The 13,318-nt window shown below is 53.1% G+C and overlaps 1 protein-coding gene across 1 annotated transcript; it reads right to left on the bottom strand.

Moving 5' to 3' along the window:
* Positions 1-10,659: 10,659 nt before the first annotated feature.
* On the bottom strand, positions 10,660-12,178 carry LOC116964023 (GTP-binding protein Rhes-like). The gene has a single exon (XM_033002199.2). The coding sequence runs from the start codon at positions 11,895-11,897 to the stop codon at positions 11,271-11,273; it is 627 nt and encodes a 208-aa protein (XP_032858090.1). The 5' UTR covers positions 11,898-12,178; the 3' UTR covers positions 10,660-11,270.
* Positions 12,179-13,318: the final 1,140 nt, after the last annotated feature.

Here is a 13,318-nt window from a genome sequence, read left to right as displayed (position 1 = left end):
CTCTTAGAAGAGAGTTGCCTTCTCCTTTCTTTTCCTTCCTTGTTTTTTTGAGGGGGTTGTATTTTATTTGGGCTTTTTCCTTAGCAAAGAGGGCTTTCCATTTCAGTGTCCCTGGGTTTTGTTTGCCTAGACATCAAAGTCCATTATGGAGTCAGATGTCTTAGCTTACAAGAGCTTTTGTCTTCCATAACGTTGGCAGAGATGGCTTTTTGTAAATCGGATGCACTCTTAAAATTTAGTATCCACCCTGGTACATTAAAGGAAATGCAGCTTTTGGCCAATATCAATATTTTAGTGTTTGCATAGCTCTTTTTATTTTCAGTGTCATACTCTTCTGCTTTAATGCTATCCAATATTTCTAAAATTGTAAAGACAGCTCCTGATGATAAGGATTTTCCTTATGGCTCCAGAATCTTTACAAGAAAACATTTTTAACAATTTGTGTTTTTCTGTATATTGCATTTACTGTATCCTCCATAGCACTTTCACTGCATGGCTCCCCTGTCTTTAGGCCAAGAGAATTTCTCTTTCCTAAGTGGTCTGAAACTGTCAAACTTCTTCTTAGTTACTTGTCTAGTTTGTGGGTGGCACTGGCAGAGCAGATCGTTTTGCTATTCTGCTCCAGAAATATATTATTGTTCTTGATAATTCAATATATGATTGTGTATGTGAAGGAGCATTTTAATTAAAAAATGTATATGGATATCTGTATATGTTAAGAGTTATTGGAGTTGGAAGAGTCTGGAAATGGAATGGAAAACCCTTTAGGATTCGGGTTATGGGCAGCTATAGTGTGGAGCAACCTGTGATACCAGATCAAAGATTGCCATGGTGACCTGTAGGATCATCTCCTAACGTTGTATATGAACTGCTGCTAATGTCTGTTCGAGTTCACGCATTGTACAAATGACACTGTATTGATGCTGAATGTACAATCTCTGCTCAAGTCCTGCACAGCCAGTTTCAGGGAAGGGGAGTTCTGAAAAAGCGGATTATTGAGCTCAAACGAACTCTGTATGTAAACTACGGATGCCTGGCGTTCCCCGCGAAACCCCCAAGGTAATCGACAGCTCCGTAAATGTCTGGAAATGTCTGTGATTCGCGATGTTATCTTTAGCGGGAATTCGAAGGAGACCATGGGCCCGTCCACGGACCGCACAGGACGATTTTAGCTCCCTGCAGGTCTCTTGGACTGTTTCACCCAGGTCCTTGCGTTGCTTCGAAGGCGGTAACGTACCCGTGAAACCTTAACGTCTATGGGAGCAGCCCAACTTCTGTCCTCTCACATTCCCCCTCGTCCCCAAGGGGTCTCTTCCAGTAATACACGTGTGCTCTTGGAATTTGGGAGAGACACCTCCAACACCCATCCACATTGTAGCTTTCCTGAGGGAGGACGGACTACTAACGTGCCCATGTTCTAGTGGGGTCTAGGTGTCTTCCTCCAGCGGATACACCCAATCTCTCAGGTTAACTATTGCTTGCTGCAAGTTGCCAGACTCCATCCTCTAACGGCCAATCCAGCCTGTGCAAAGACAGTCAAGTTGACCATTTTAAATCCCTCGCGCTCCCACCGTTTTCTTCTCTCTAATGAAAATGTTTCATTAGAAATGAATATGACACTTTGTCCTGTGTGTGCCCCCGGTGTTTGTTTTTTACTGTCAGATGCATTGGAAACGAGTTGCTTGTAAATTTTCTCTGATGAAAACGTGGTCCCAGTGCAGTCATGATTTCAGGGTTATTAAAATGTTATAAAACACAATAAGCTGGAAGACTGCTTTGCTTTCAATAAATACTATTAGTAGTAAAGGTGGCTTGCCTTGAGCTAGTTGTGAGGCTGCTGGCTCTTGATGAGAAATTCCCCCCCCATCTGCTAGCTGCTTATATCTGTCCCGAGTCAATGAAACAATTTATTGTTTTAAATGTTTGTTCAGAGGAGTAGACTTGATAATATTCAGAACTGTGGCAGATTCCTCTATCATTTCTCTGTAGTTTTATCTCCTGGATCCTTTGCCCACTTCTTAATTTATCTTAATTTACTCTTAATTTATACTTAAAAATGTATTCAAGCAGACTAAAGACCTGTGATACTGATGGTATTGGAAAGGAGCAGATCCTCTTTCCATTTTAGCAGTAGGTCTCCTTGTTTCTGCTACAGTATTCACAGTTTACAATTATGTTTTACTGTCTGTACCCTACAGAAGCAAGGAAAAAAAAAAAAACAGATTTTTCATTATTTTATCTGATTTCAAGTGGGACCCACTTTTTTTGCCTTTTCTTTGGCACTTGTCTGTCTCCTTCCCCTCTCTTCTCTCCCTACAGATGGCAGAATACTTGATAAAGGCAGAGGAGATGATTGTTCTGCAGGTAAAAAATTGCAACTTCTACCAGTGTGAAGTAGATAAATTGCCTACCTAGAAATATAATCCCCGTGCTCAGTGGGAGATTCAGAACAAGCATAAAATATCTGAAATACATCAGAGAGGACAGACTTTAGTCCCCCTGGCTAAGCAGCCCTCACTTCTCTTTCCTGGGATGATCGTGCATTCGGAAGGAACAGCTTGTAGGGAGAGAGTGATAACTGGCAAATAGCTCAGATTACCTTGCGATGCTTTTATTGCTGAATAATTTCCAAAAACCTACCAGGAGGGGGAGAGTTGCACTTTCCCAACAGGTCAAAGTGGGCAGCATCAAAGGTAGGATGGAGCTGGTGAAAAGGCAAGCTGGCGAGGGCAGAGCGCCCAGGGGCAGGGCTGGAAGGGAGGTACAAGGGTCTAGTTGCTTTGTAGGTGAGTTTCGTTTCTGAAATAGCTAGAAATTCCTCAAATTAAACCAAAACTAAAACAAACAATAAAAACCCCAACAAATAGGTTTTCCCTGATAGCTCTGGCTCAGTGATTGTTTCCTTTATAGCATCAATATGTAAACATGTAGTAAGGTGGTTCTAAAGCTACGTCCAACTTACTCTATTAGTCTCATATCCTTTATTTCTTGCTCGTCAGCATGGTTACTACATGTTTTGGTGCTGTTTCCCTGAACTGCTTTTTAAGATTTTGCTGCCTGTTAGTTTGTGAACTATGGGTCACACGTTAACTTGGATGGGACTGTAGTTGGAAGCAGTTTCAAAATCATTTCCCCAGGGTGCTTCAGCATCTTCAGAAGGTACCTTTTCCCAGAGCTTTTCTGAAACACAGCTGCAAGACGGGAAGTTGAGCACTCGGGACAAACCAACCAAACCAGTGACTCCAGCCCAGCACGGGGCCTCGGACACCCCTTGGTGTTGCCTTCAAGCACAGACCATTAGGGACTAAAACTGGGATTGATGCACCATAAAGCTTAATAATTTGTCTGCAGCAAACCAAGATTTGTTCATCATTTAGTGGCGATTAAGCACGAAGCCCTAAACCCTCATAATACAAAATTTAAGATACAGTGTAAGTAAATAAGTTTTGCTTTTCCCCTTAGATGGGGGGCAGGAGGAAGAGCGAAGGGAAGTATCCAAAAATAATGGGATCCGGTATGTAGGTGGGAGGTTGTGGCTTCTTCTAGTACAGACACCTCAAAGTAAGATAGTGATCTTTATTGCCTTATAGTTTAAACACTGATTTTATCTGTTTTATAGAATCCAGGTATTCTAACGCTGGAGACCTACCACTATGGGCACCATCTCTAGCAGAGAAGAAAGGGAAACTTTTCTGAAGTGAGCCTAGAGGGAAATGGTTGAAGAAGTCTCCTTTTCTGCTTGAACCTTCCACAAGGCTAGGAGGCCAAATATCACATTTTCCAAAGGGGTTATTCTTAGTGTTCTTGTCAATACAGGGCATTTAAATTGCAGCGTTCCACCTGGCATAGCAAGTGATTGGTGTGTTTGTAAAAACGCTTTGCTGTTTTCATAGTCAGTGGTAGGACCAGAGAGGCATCAGTTGTGTGTCCGACTTCTGTCCTGTACGGCACCTGAGAGAGGAAATACAAAGTTAGAGGATTTATCGTCTTTTACTGTGGATCACGGCAGAGGCCAGCAGTCCATGGTCTGCAAAACAAGGAAATCACTTACCAGCATCTCAGCTTCTGCCCACCGGTTACAAGGTCGTAACACAAGGGACATCGGGACTTCTAGCAGCACAGGCAACACGGAATTTTGCTGCCCTGTGATTAAGGGCCAGAGCCTTAACGGGGATGAGCAGAGCTGTAATGAAAAGCTGGGAAGACACTGTGTAGAGTGGAGATCCCCGCTATTTTGGCGAGGCTGCTGGCCCTCCCTCAGCCCGAGCCGGCAGCCTCTGCCCGGCTCCTCCGGCGCCAGGAGCCAGCCCGCCAGAGGAGCTGCCCTTCCCCTGCTCCTGGCTCCACTCCGTGACAGGAGAACAAACCCCACGTTTCCTCCCTTTGTCTGTTTGGACAAGCAGCCCCGTTTTATTAAGGTATGAGCGTTCAGGAGCTTATGTTGTTTTTCCTGAAGGCTGCCTGGATTACTCAGCACTGGCAAGACGCAGGGCACAAACTCAGATCTTTACAGACTGCTTTAGGCTCCCAAAAGGAGACTTTTGATTTTGAAAAGCCTTTATATCATGCAAAGTTCCACATGCTTGTGCCATCAGTTGAGCTGTCAATTAAAGACAAAGTACTGTAAATCCTCTTTGCAAATGCTTCAAGCCCTGGAGTGGGCAGATCCCTGAGCTCTTGCAATCTGTTCTATCCAGGACAGAAATCTGCATCAGAGCTGCACGTCCTGCAGGGTGGCTTGGCAGATATCGGGGTGCAGGTGAGCACCAGGCACCCCAAAGAGTTCATAGGCAGAGTAAAACCAATGCTGACAGCTGTGTGCTTTCCAAGTGTTGCAGGCTAACGTTTTTCTGTCATATACACAGTTGCATATACTGAAATTTCTTCTCAGAAAAAGCTGGACACTGCCTAAAACCCAGGCCCATCCTCTTATCCGAACCATTTGTATGAGCAATTCCCAGTCACTTGGTAGCAATCAAAGCAACTATTAGCTGGTCTTGCCCATATTCCTGTGCCTTTGTTGTGCATTAGGTCAAAATAAAGTTTATTACTTGGGCAGCCCGGAGGTCAGAGACAACGCTCGTCCTGTCTGCTTCCCCCCTCCCTTGCTCGGCAAAACTGCGGGGGGGCTGCCTATAAATCGCTCATCAAACGTTGCAGCTTTCCCTGCGGTAGGAAATGGGAGAAAGCCCTTCCCTTTTACAAAATGTCCTCGGCTGTAATTCCCAGTTTTGCCCACGAGATGGTGGCAGGGAATTGCTCTGAGCGGGCACCGCGGGGGAGCAGCCAGTGCCCCCCGGGTCCCGCTGTGCCCCCCGGGTCCCGCTGTGCCCCCCGGGTCCCGCTGTGCCCCCCCGGGCTTTGACACGCTCCTGCTTTGCAGCAGGAGCTCGCTGTGTGCCCCGGGCACCGCGCCGTGGGTCACACTCGCGTGGGAGGGGAGGCTCTCCCGAGTCGTATAGTTTAAAACGTTCCTTGCTTGGAAGCGATTTCACACAATCATAGAATCACAGGATGGTTTGGGTTGGAAGGGGCATTAAAGCCCCCCCAGTGCCCCCCCCTGCCCCAGGCAGGGCCCCCTCCCCCCAGCCCAGGGGGCTCCCAGCCCCGTCCAACCTGGCCTGGAACCCTTCCAGGGAGGGGGCAGCCACAGCTGCTCTGGGCGCCCTGGGCCAGCACCTCACCCCCCACACAGGGAAGGATTTCTGCCTTATGTCTAATCTAAATCTCCCCTCTTTCAGTTCAAAACCATCACCCCTCATCCTATCCCCCCACCCCCTGATCCAGAGTCCCTCCCCACCTCTCCTGTCCCCCCTTTAAGCCCTGGGAGGCCGCTCGAAGGTCCCCCCGGAGCCTTCTCTTCTCCAGGCTGAACCCCCCAACTCTCTCAGCCCGGCCCCCCAGGGGAGCTGCTCCAGCCCCCCCAGCATCTCCGTGGCCTCCTCTGGCCCCGCTCGAGCAGCTCCGGGTCCTTCTGCTGTTGGGGGCCCCTGAGCTGGCCCCAGCACTGCAGATCAGTAAACTTTTCAGATTAAGTTTGCGTTACATGCTGGTGAAAGAGGCTTTCAGCGTTGCTGGCAGGCTGTTACAACATGGAGAGCACAAGGCGATGGAGCAAGGAGTGTTTGCCAGGGTCTGCGCTGCGTGGAACTGGCTTCATCGCGTGCACAGAGCAAGTTGTGAGGGAGGAAAGCAGCCCCCCACGTCCTGGGTATACATTTATTAGGCTGAAAACCACGGGAGGGTGCTGCCCTTACAGAGAGCCACGCTGCGGACGTTCCCGCAGCCCTTCGCAGCTGGTGGCCAGCGCGGGGCCAGCTGAACCCAGCCAGGCTGCCAGGACCCGCTGAATCCCAGGGACACTGCCAGGACGGGCTGGGAGAGCCCTAATGGGACTCATGTGATGTGAGGGCAGCAGGTTTGCTCTTTCCAGAGCACTTAGCCCATCAGCTTGTTTTCCCCGGTGCTGAGCCTCGCTTAGCAAAAGGCCCTAAAGACAAATACGGCTAATTATATCCTCAACGAGTAAGTGCCGCTTTTCATTTTAAAATGTTTTGCTTTCTTGTTCGGTGTCCTTGGTTTAAGTGTTTGTGCCACAGCTTTACATCAATCAAGACCTGAGCAAACTGCAGCAGCCAGCACCAATTAGGCACACGGCGGGCTCGCAGCTGAGCCCCCCCCGCGGGCCCGCGCGGCTGTCACTGGTGGGCAGCTCTCGCAGGCAGCGTCTTCATTCTCCCTGATTGTTTGTGTACACAAATTAAGCGGGAGCATCTCGCCGCGGTTTGATGGGATGTGCTACATGATGTGGAACAGAACAGGAGGGATCACAGGGAGCTCTTCTCTGGGGAGTGACGGGGGCGAGCGTGGGGACAGGGCTGGCATCTGCTCTGGAGGCAAGTCTGGAGTAAAATGGTGCAACTGGGAGAAGGAAGGAGGTAGAGGGAAGGGGAAGAAAGGAGTTGTGATAGAAAGACATTCAGGATCTTTCTGGTGTTTTGGGGATGGAAAGAGCAGCCACGGGTTTTGCACGTGGATATGTCAAGTTCACTGCAATATTTTCTGTAGAAAAGCATCACCAGAGATCTCAGCACCAGCCAGGGCAGCACTGAGAAGCGGTGTGTGTCCTGGCACAGCGCTCACTGCTTCTGAAGGGTTGTGATTTACAGAGCAGCCCTGGGAAGGGAGACTGGCTCGCCCACGGTCACCCCTATGTCCTGCTCCCACTGCCATGCCCAGCAGAACATCTCCCTTCCCCAGTGCCAGGGCCCCTCTGCACATGAACATAACAGCCCACCTATGAAAAACCAACTCACACTTAAACCACAGCTAATGGACTGAGAGGACCAATGCAATGAGACCTCTCCAGTGCCAGCGACGGGACCGGGCGAGCGGGCACTGCTGCCTGGGGTGCCATCCCGGGGACAGCGGTGTCGTGCTGTCCTGCCTGTGCGTGGCCCACTGGGGACAGAGGCTTTTCCCCGGATCCTGCGCCCGGAGGTGTTGCAGCAGCCTCCAACACACATCTGACAGAGACGACAGCCCTTCAGCCCCCGGCAGGCCCTGGTTGCCCCCGGGCCGCCGTCACAGGCACCCTCCCCTCTGCATGCTGGATCTCCTGCACGCTGGACGGCTTCGTGCTCCGGAGGTGAGACCCCCTTCAGCTGCTGTTCCCCTGACCCCCCGAGGAGTGCCCAGGCTGCAAGTGCCCGGGGTTACAGCTCACTCCTCTGTCCCCACAGCTCTGCTGGGGACAACCAAGCGCTTCAGGGCAGAGCTGAGCTGGGGGAGACCCGGGTGGATGTTTGGGTGGACCCTGCTCTCCCCAGGTTTTCCCCTGAAGCCCTGGCATGAAGTATCTGCCCCAGCTGCCCTCTCGTCCTGGGAGGGGAAGCAGAAGGAAGGGTAAATTTTGCTCCTCTCATTAGGCATGTGCCTGTGGGATGTTTGCAGGGACAGCTCTAGCCAACCTCTGTGTGCACAGCTTCATTTATCACCCACTCCCCTGCCACCCTCCCGACCCATCTTCCCGTGCTGCAGCTCTGCGGTGTTCGGTGGCTGTGACTGCCCTCTGGGAAAGAAAAGCCATTTCACCTGTTGCCACTTGTTGAAAGAAAATGAGCTGCAGGTGTTTAGTTCTTCACCACAGCCCATTGTACCGAGACACACGTAGGCACCGAGCCAGCTCTCGCCCACAGTAGGGCTTTACAACCCCTGTGTGACCCAGATCCCAGGGAGCGCCCTTAGCTGCTTTTTTTCTGATAAACAGAGGCTGAACACAGGCTGCACACACACATCTCAGGCCATGAGACATAGGAGCTGCCTATTTTTAACCTCACATCTTGCCCTGCTCTGCCCAGCACAGGCGGGAGCCGGGGCAGGGCTCACACCAGTTCGCAGGACAACTCAGTGTCTGGCACAGATCTCTCCTCCAGGACAGGCACCGGGGGCTCTTGCCACACTCCTTTATTTGCATTTTGTTATTACAGCTATTCTACAACCTTACCGCAGCGAAAGGGGCCTTGCAGGTTGGCAGGGGCTGAGGCTCTGGGCTGCTCTCCCTTGCCCTGCATCCTGCACAGAGCCATGGGGAGAACACATCTAAAAGGCTTCTGTCCTGCCAGAGTCTCTGCATGGCAAATGCTTGCTAACCCCAGGTTCTACACCACATCCCTGCATGGCCAAAGCTTGCTAACTCCAACATCCAAGCGAGGCAGCTGTTTGTAACCCTGGCTCAGCAGGCCCATGCAACAGCATTTAATGGAAATGTTGCAAAAAAAAAAAAAACCAACCTAAACCCACAATGCCCCAGAGAGGGATTTTGCAAGTGAGAGGCAGAAGGGCTGAAGAGTGCTGGGTGAGCTCCTCCAGTGGCTCCACTCATTGCTGGAGCCCAGTTCTGCAGGGGCACTGGGAGATGGGCCCGTCTAGAGGGTCCCTGCAGCTCCAGCGTCTCAGTTTCTGCATCTTCTGCAGCTCCAGCATCTTCCTCAGCATCTCTGCACCAGCGGCTGCTGTACCCTGCGGGTCTTGGGCCGGGGCTGGCTGGGAGTGGGGGTCCTGAAGCACCCGGGGGTTATTGCTCTGCCCGGGGAGGCCAGCCGTGGGGTGGGGGGGAGCCTCTCCCCACGGTGGCTTGGGGGGCTCTGCCAGCCTGAGCCTGGGGAAGCCACTGGGCCACCCCAGACATAAGAAGCTGTTTCCAGTCCATATCATGCATCGAAACACTCAGGGCAGGCTGCACAGGAGGGGGCTGGCAGGCAGCCTTGCTTGTCCCAGCTTCCTAATTTTACCCTGCAAAGAGGTCTTCTTCTGCTTTTAGCATAACACTGTAACGCTGTAAACCAAAAAGCCTGGTTCTGCTGCTCTAAAACAACATTTTAAAAACCCCTCTCTGCAAGTTATGAAATTCCTGCAGGGCTGGTTAATTAGCGCAAGGTCGGCTCATCAAGGCAGGACCCTCCGCCCCAGCCGAGGTGCCTCACCACGGCCCGACACCCCAGTGAGGGGCTGAGTGTGGGCAGCGCTGCCCGGGACAGCCCCGTCCCCCTCGGGCCACGGCGGGTGACCCGGGTGATGGGTAGGGCCAAGGTTCAGCATCACCCGTGGCTGCATCCACCGTGCCCCCCCCCCCGCTGCCTTGGGTCAGCTGCCGAGAGTGACCTTCCTCCGTGTCATGTTCCCTCCAGGCAGGAGCCCCATCTTCCTCAGGAAAGGGCTCTGCTGCTCCACGCGGGACGTGGCTGTGAGCCGGAGAGCGGTGTGGGCATCCCGACCCACCCAGCCTGCCAGCAGCGGGTCCTGCAGAGCCTGCCAGCCCCCTCCCCAATGCCCCCCGCCCCCCCCCCCCAACTGCTTCCCCCCTCCGGGCTCCAGGAGGACGCTTTGCCTGCCCGGAGGCTGCTGTCCTTGTGCTGGGTGCCCACGGGGGATGTGGCAGCAGGGTGACCCAGCCAGGGATGCTCACAGGGAGGCTGGGCTCTCCCTGCCCACACCTTCTCCTCCTCCTCTGCCCACCTCGGGCAGGTCTGGGACCACCGGGTGCGATCCTGCATCCGCCTGGGCCGGGCAGGGGCACACCGTGCTGTAGGGCTGGGCTTCTGAAAGCTGGAGACCCCAAACTGCCCGGCTCCCTTGGGTCTGGACCAGGGTGAATGGCTCTTTAACCCACCAAGCTTTAATATCTTTATTTATTGTGTTTGTGCGGCTGCTGAGCAGGTTAAATGCTTGTTACAGCAAGGATGGGGTGTGTAAGGTGAGAGTAAATCAGTGCAGTGCATGCTAAAGCACAGTAAATACTGCCCTTCTGTGCTCTTCTCTCGCTCCTTTTATTACCTCCTTTTAATGTGCTTACAGCTTTTATTTCAGTGGATCAGCTCTCTTTTAAATGCTGTTGTTCTTTTTGGTACTTGGATGTGAGAAGAGCTGTTTTATTTTTTGTTACTCATGCTTGCTAAAAACTTTAGTGGTTAAATTGTCAGGAAGATCATAACACCCAATGTCCTGACACTGCCAGGGGAGGCTGGGGAGGCTCCTCCAGTGCCAGGGTGCTTCAGATAAGGTTGCAGCAAGGAGGAGGGAAAGCAAACGCAGTGATAAGGGGTCCAGGCACTGATATCAGGCACTGAAGCATTTGAAGTACAGGAGAAAGAAACTCAGGTGTTTTCCAGCTCTGTTTTGCAATAATATGTTTATTGAGTGTGCTTTAGAAAAAAAAAAAAACAAAAACCAAAACAAAACAAAAAGAGAAAAGAGATAACCAAAGAGATGCATCGACTGCCCTATCTCATGCTCTACGGCAGGGTACAAAATCAGAACTACTTTGGACACTGGATCTGCCGTCGTGACCGTAGCTGTGCCAGGAGGTTGTACGTGCAAGTGCTGGGGGCGAGGTGACACAGGCCCCGAACGCGAGCCGGGGGAGCGCAGCCGAAGGCCCGTCCCTTGTCCTCCTCTCCCGGCACGCGAGGAGCTGCCCGCCCGCGGATGCGACGTGCCGGTGCCGGACGGCGGTTTCCCTGGCCCTCCTCCCCCCGCCTTTTTGGGAACTCGCCCTCTTCCCCGCGCCCTTCCAGCAGCCAGCATCCCTTCCAAGTCCCTCCTCCCTGTCATCGCCAACCCTCACCGGCCCCGGCGGGCTGGGTGGGGAAGAGGAGGGAAAGGGGTGGGAGGCAGGGGGGTTGGTTTTGGCCGAGGCGATGCCTCTCCCCACCTGGGTTTCCAGCCGGTGCCGCTGCCGCCGGCGCCTTCCCCCGGCCCCGGGGGCCGGCTCAGCACACCGAGCAGCTGTTGGTCTTGTTCATGGGAGGCCTCAGCGCCTGCTCCTTGGGCAACGTCTCCCTCCTCTTGCAGAGCGCCGGGCTGAGCCGGCTGGGCAGGTTGGCTTGCTGCAGCAGCTCCCTGAAGACCTCCAGGACATTCTCGTTGTCCTTGGCCGACGTCTCCACGAAGCGGCTGTTCCAGTCCAGCTCCACCAGTGACAGAGCATCCTCCGCCGGCACCTGCCGCCCGCCGCCGTTCTCCGCCTTGTTGCCCACCACCACGATGGGAGGGAACTTGTCTTCCTTCACCTCCAGGATCTCCTCCCGCAAGCTCTTGATGCTCTCAAAGGATTCGGCGTCATCTACGGCGTAGACCAGGGCGAAGGCGTCGCTGTTCTGGATCGAGAGTTTCCTCATGGCCGGGAAGGAGTAACTGCCACTGGTGTCCAGGATTTCCACCTTGACCGTGGCCCCGCTCACCTCGTACTCCTTGCTGTGCAGCTCCTCCACCGTGCGCCGGTGCTTGGGCTCAAAGGTGTCCATCAGGAAGCGGCGGATGAGGGCTGTCTTGCCCACGCCAGCAGCACCCAAGAAGACCAACCGCACGTGGTTCTTTTCCTTCACCACCAGGGACATGGCTGGGCGCAGAGGGGACGGGATGCTCTGCAGCTGCCGCTCACCCCACGGGTGTCCCTGAGTGGCCACAGCCCCGGCGCCCGTCCGTCTGTCTGCCCTCCCCTGCAGTGGCTCGGTGCAGCCGGGGAAGCTTGGTGCCACCTCCCTGCAAACTTCTCCCCACTGTTTTGCTGCAGATGCTACAGTCCCCCAGTCCAGCTCATCTTTTATCCCGGTTGCTCTCTGCCATGTGGCACCAGGCTGTCCAATCTCCGTGGGTTGAGGGTGCTGAAGGAGGGAGGGCAGGGAGGGAGGAGAGCGGGGTGCTCCGGGCCAATCCGCGGAGCTCAGTCCTGGAAAGCCACTCCAGCCCTGGAGAGCAGCACGCTACGTTGCACATTGCAGTTGCATCGCCCGCCGCTGCCGGTAGCACCGGGGAGCCGGCAGCATCGCCGCCGGCACGCTGCGAGAGCCGTCCTGCCCTTTTGTCCTCCCCGGAGGTTAATGTGTGCTTCTGGGCGCGGGCGTGCTGGCGGCGGGGGAGGCCGGTGGGGGTCCCCCACCCATGGGGTGGCTCATGGCCGGACATGGCAGGGGCCGGCCGCTGTCGTCCGCAGCATTGCTTGTGCTAATCGGGGGCCGGGGAGTTGTTTGCAGATGGGGTTGATGCAAACGTGCCCAACTCTTCCGTGAGCCTATGAAATATTTGACCTGAGGGGAAAAATAAGTTCTCCCTGAAACTCGTGCGTCATCACCTCCACATTCAGCTGTCAGTTATTCTGTGATTTTATGAAATATTTAACCTGAGGGGAAAATAAAATCTCCCTGAAAATGATGCAGCACGATCTCCAGGAGTAGATGCTGGGCAGCTGTGGGGAGGAACGCTGGCTGTGACCTGGTTGGGTGATTTACCGGGCGGCGAAGAGGCGTGTGTGGCGGTGCCGGTCTCTGCATGGATGGGCATCCCCTCTGGAAGCGGGTTTGCTCGCAGAGGGGCAGGTTGCCCTGTCTGGGTGCGCTCCCTCACCTTCCCTATTTCATGCCAGAGTTGTTTCAGAAGCTGATTTATGAAAAGTGCAAATACAAAGGGAACTTGCTCAAAAGTTAAAATAAGTTCTTATCCTAAATTTGTGCTTGTGGTTTTTTTTCTAGCTTTGGACTAGTTTTTGCAATTTTAATGTGGTTGGCTTTCTTTCCATAGCAAAGTACCACTTTTGGTGTTTAGTTTTTGCTGAATTTATTCTGTGGATTTTAGAAGCCCTTTTCACAAGAATTGTTGCTGCCTCTTAATTCCCCGATTACCATTACATTTTAGCCACGTTAAGAGCTTTCCCTTTCTGATCTTATTATCAGGAGAGCCAAGCGATTGCATCGGGGTGAACGGATCCCTGTCCTCAGCTCAGCCTGCCCTGGGAGGAGGGGAAGGTTGGGTTCCTAACAGG

Source organism: Tyto alba, unplaced genomic scaffold, assembly GCF_018691265.1.
Source record: "Tyto alba isolate M040663 unplaced genomic scaffold, T.alba_DEE_v4.0 Super-Scaffold_39, whole genome shotgun sequence".
Taxonomy (NCBI): domain Eukaryota; kingdom Metazoa; phylum Chordata; class Aves; order Strigiformes; family Tytonidae; genus Tyto; species Tyto alba.
Note: the sequence above shows the minus strand (reverse complement) of the source record. Positions and strands in the feature narration are given on the sequence as shown.

Excerpts from the sequence above, each read along its gene's own strand:
- LOC116964023 (XM_033002199.2), bottom strand. The coding sequence starts at position 11,897 with ATGTCCCTGGTGGTGAAGGAAAAGAACCACGTGCGGTTGGTCTTCTTG.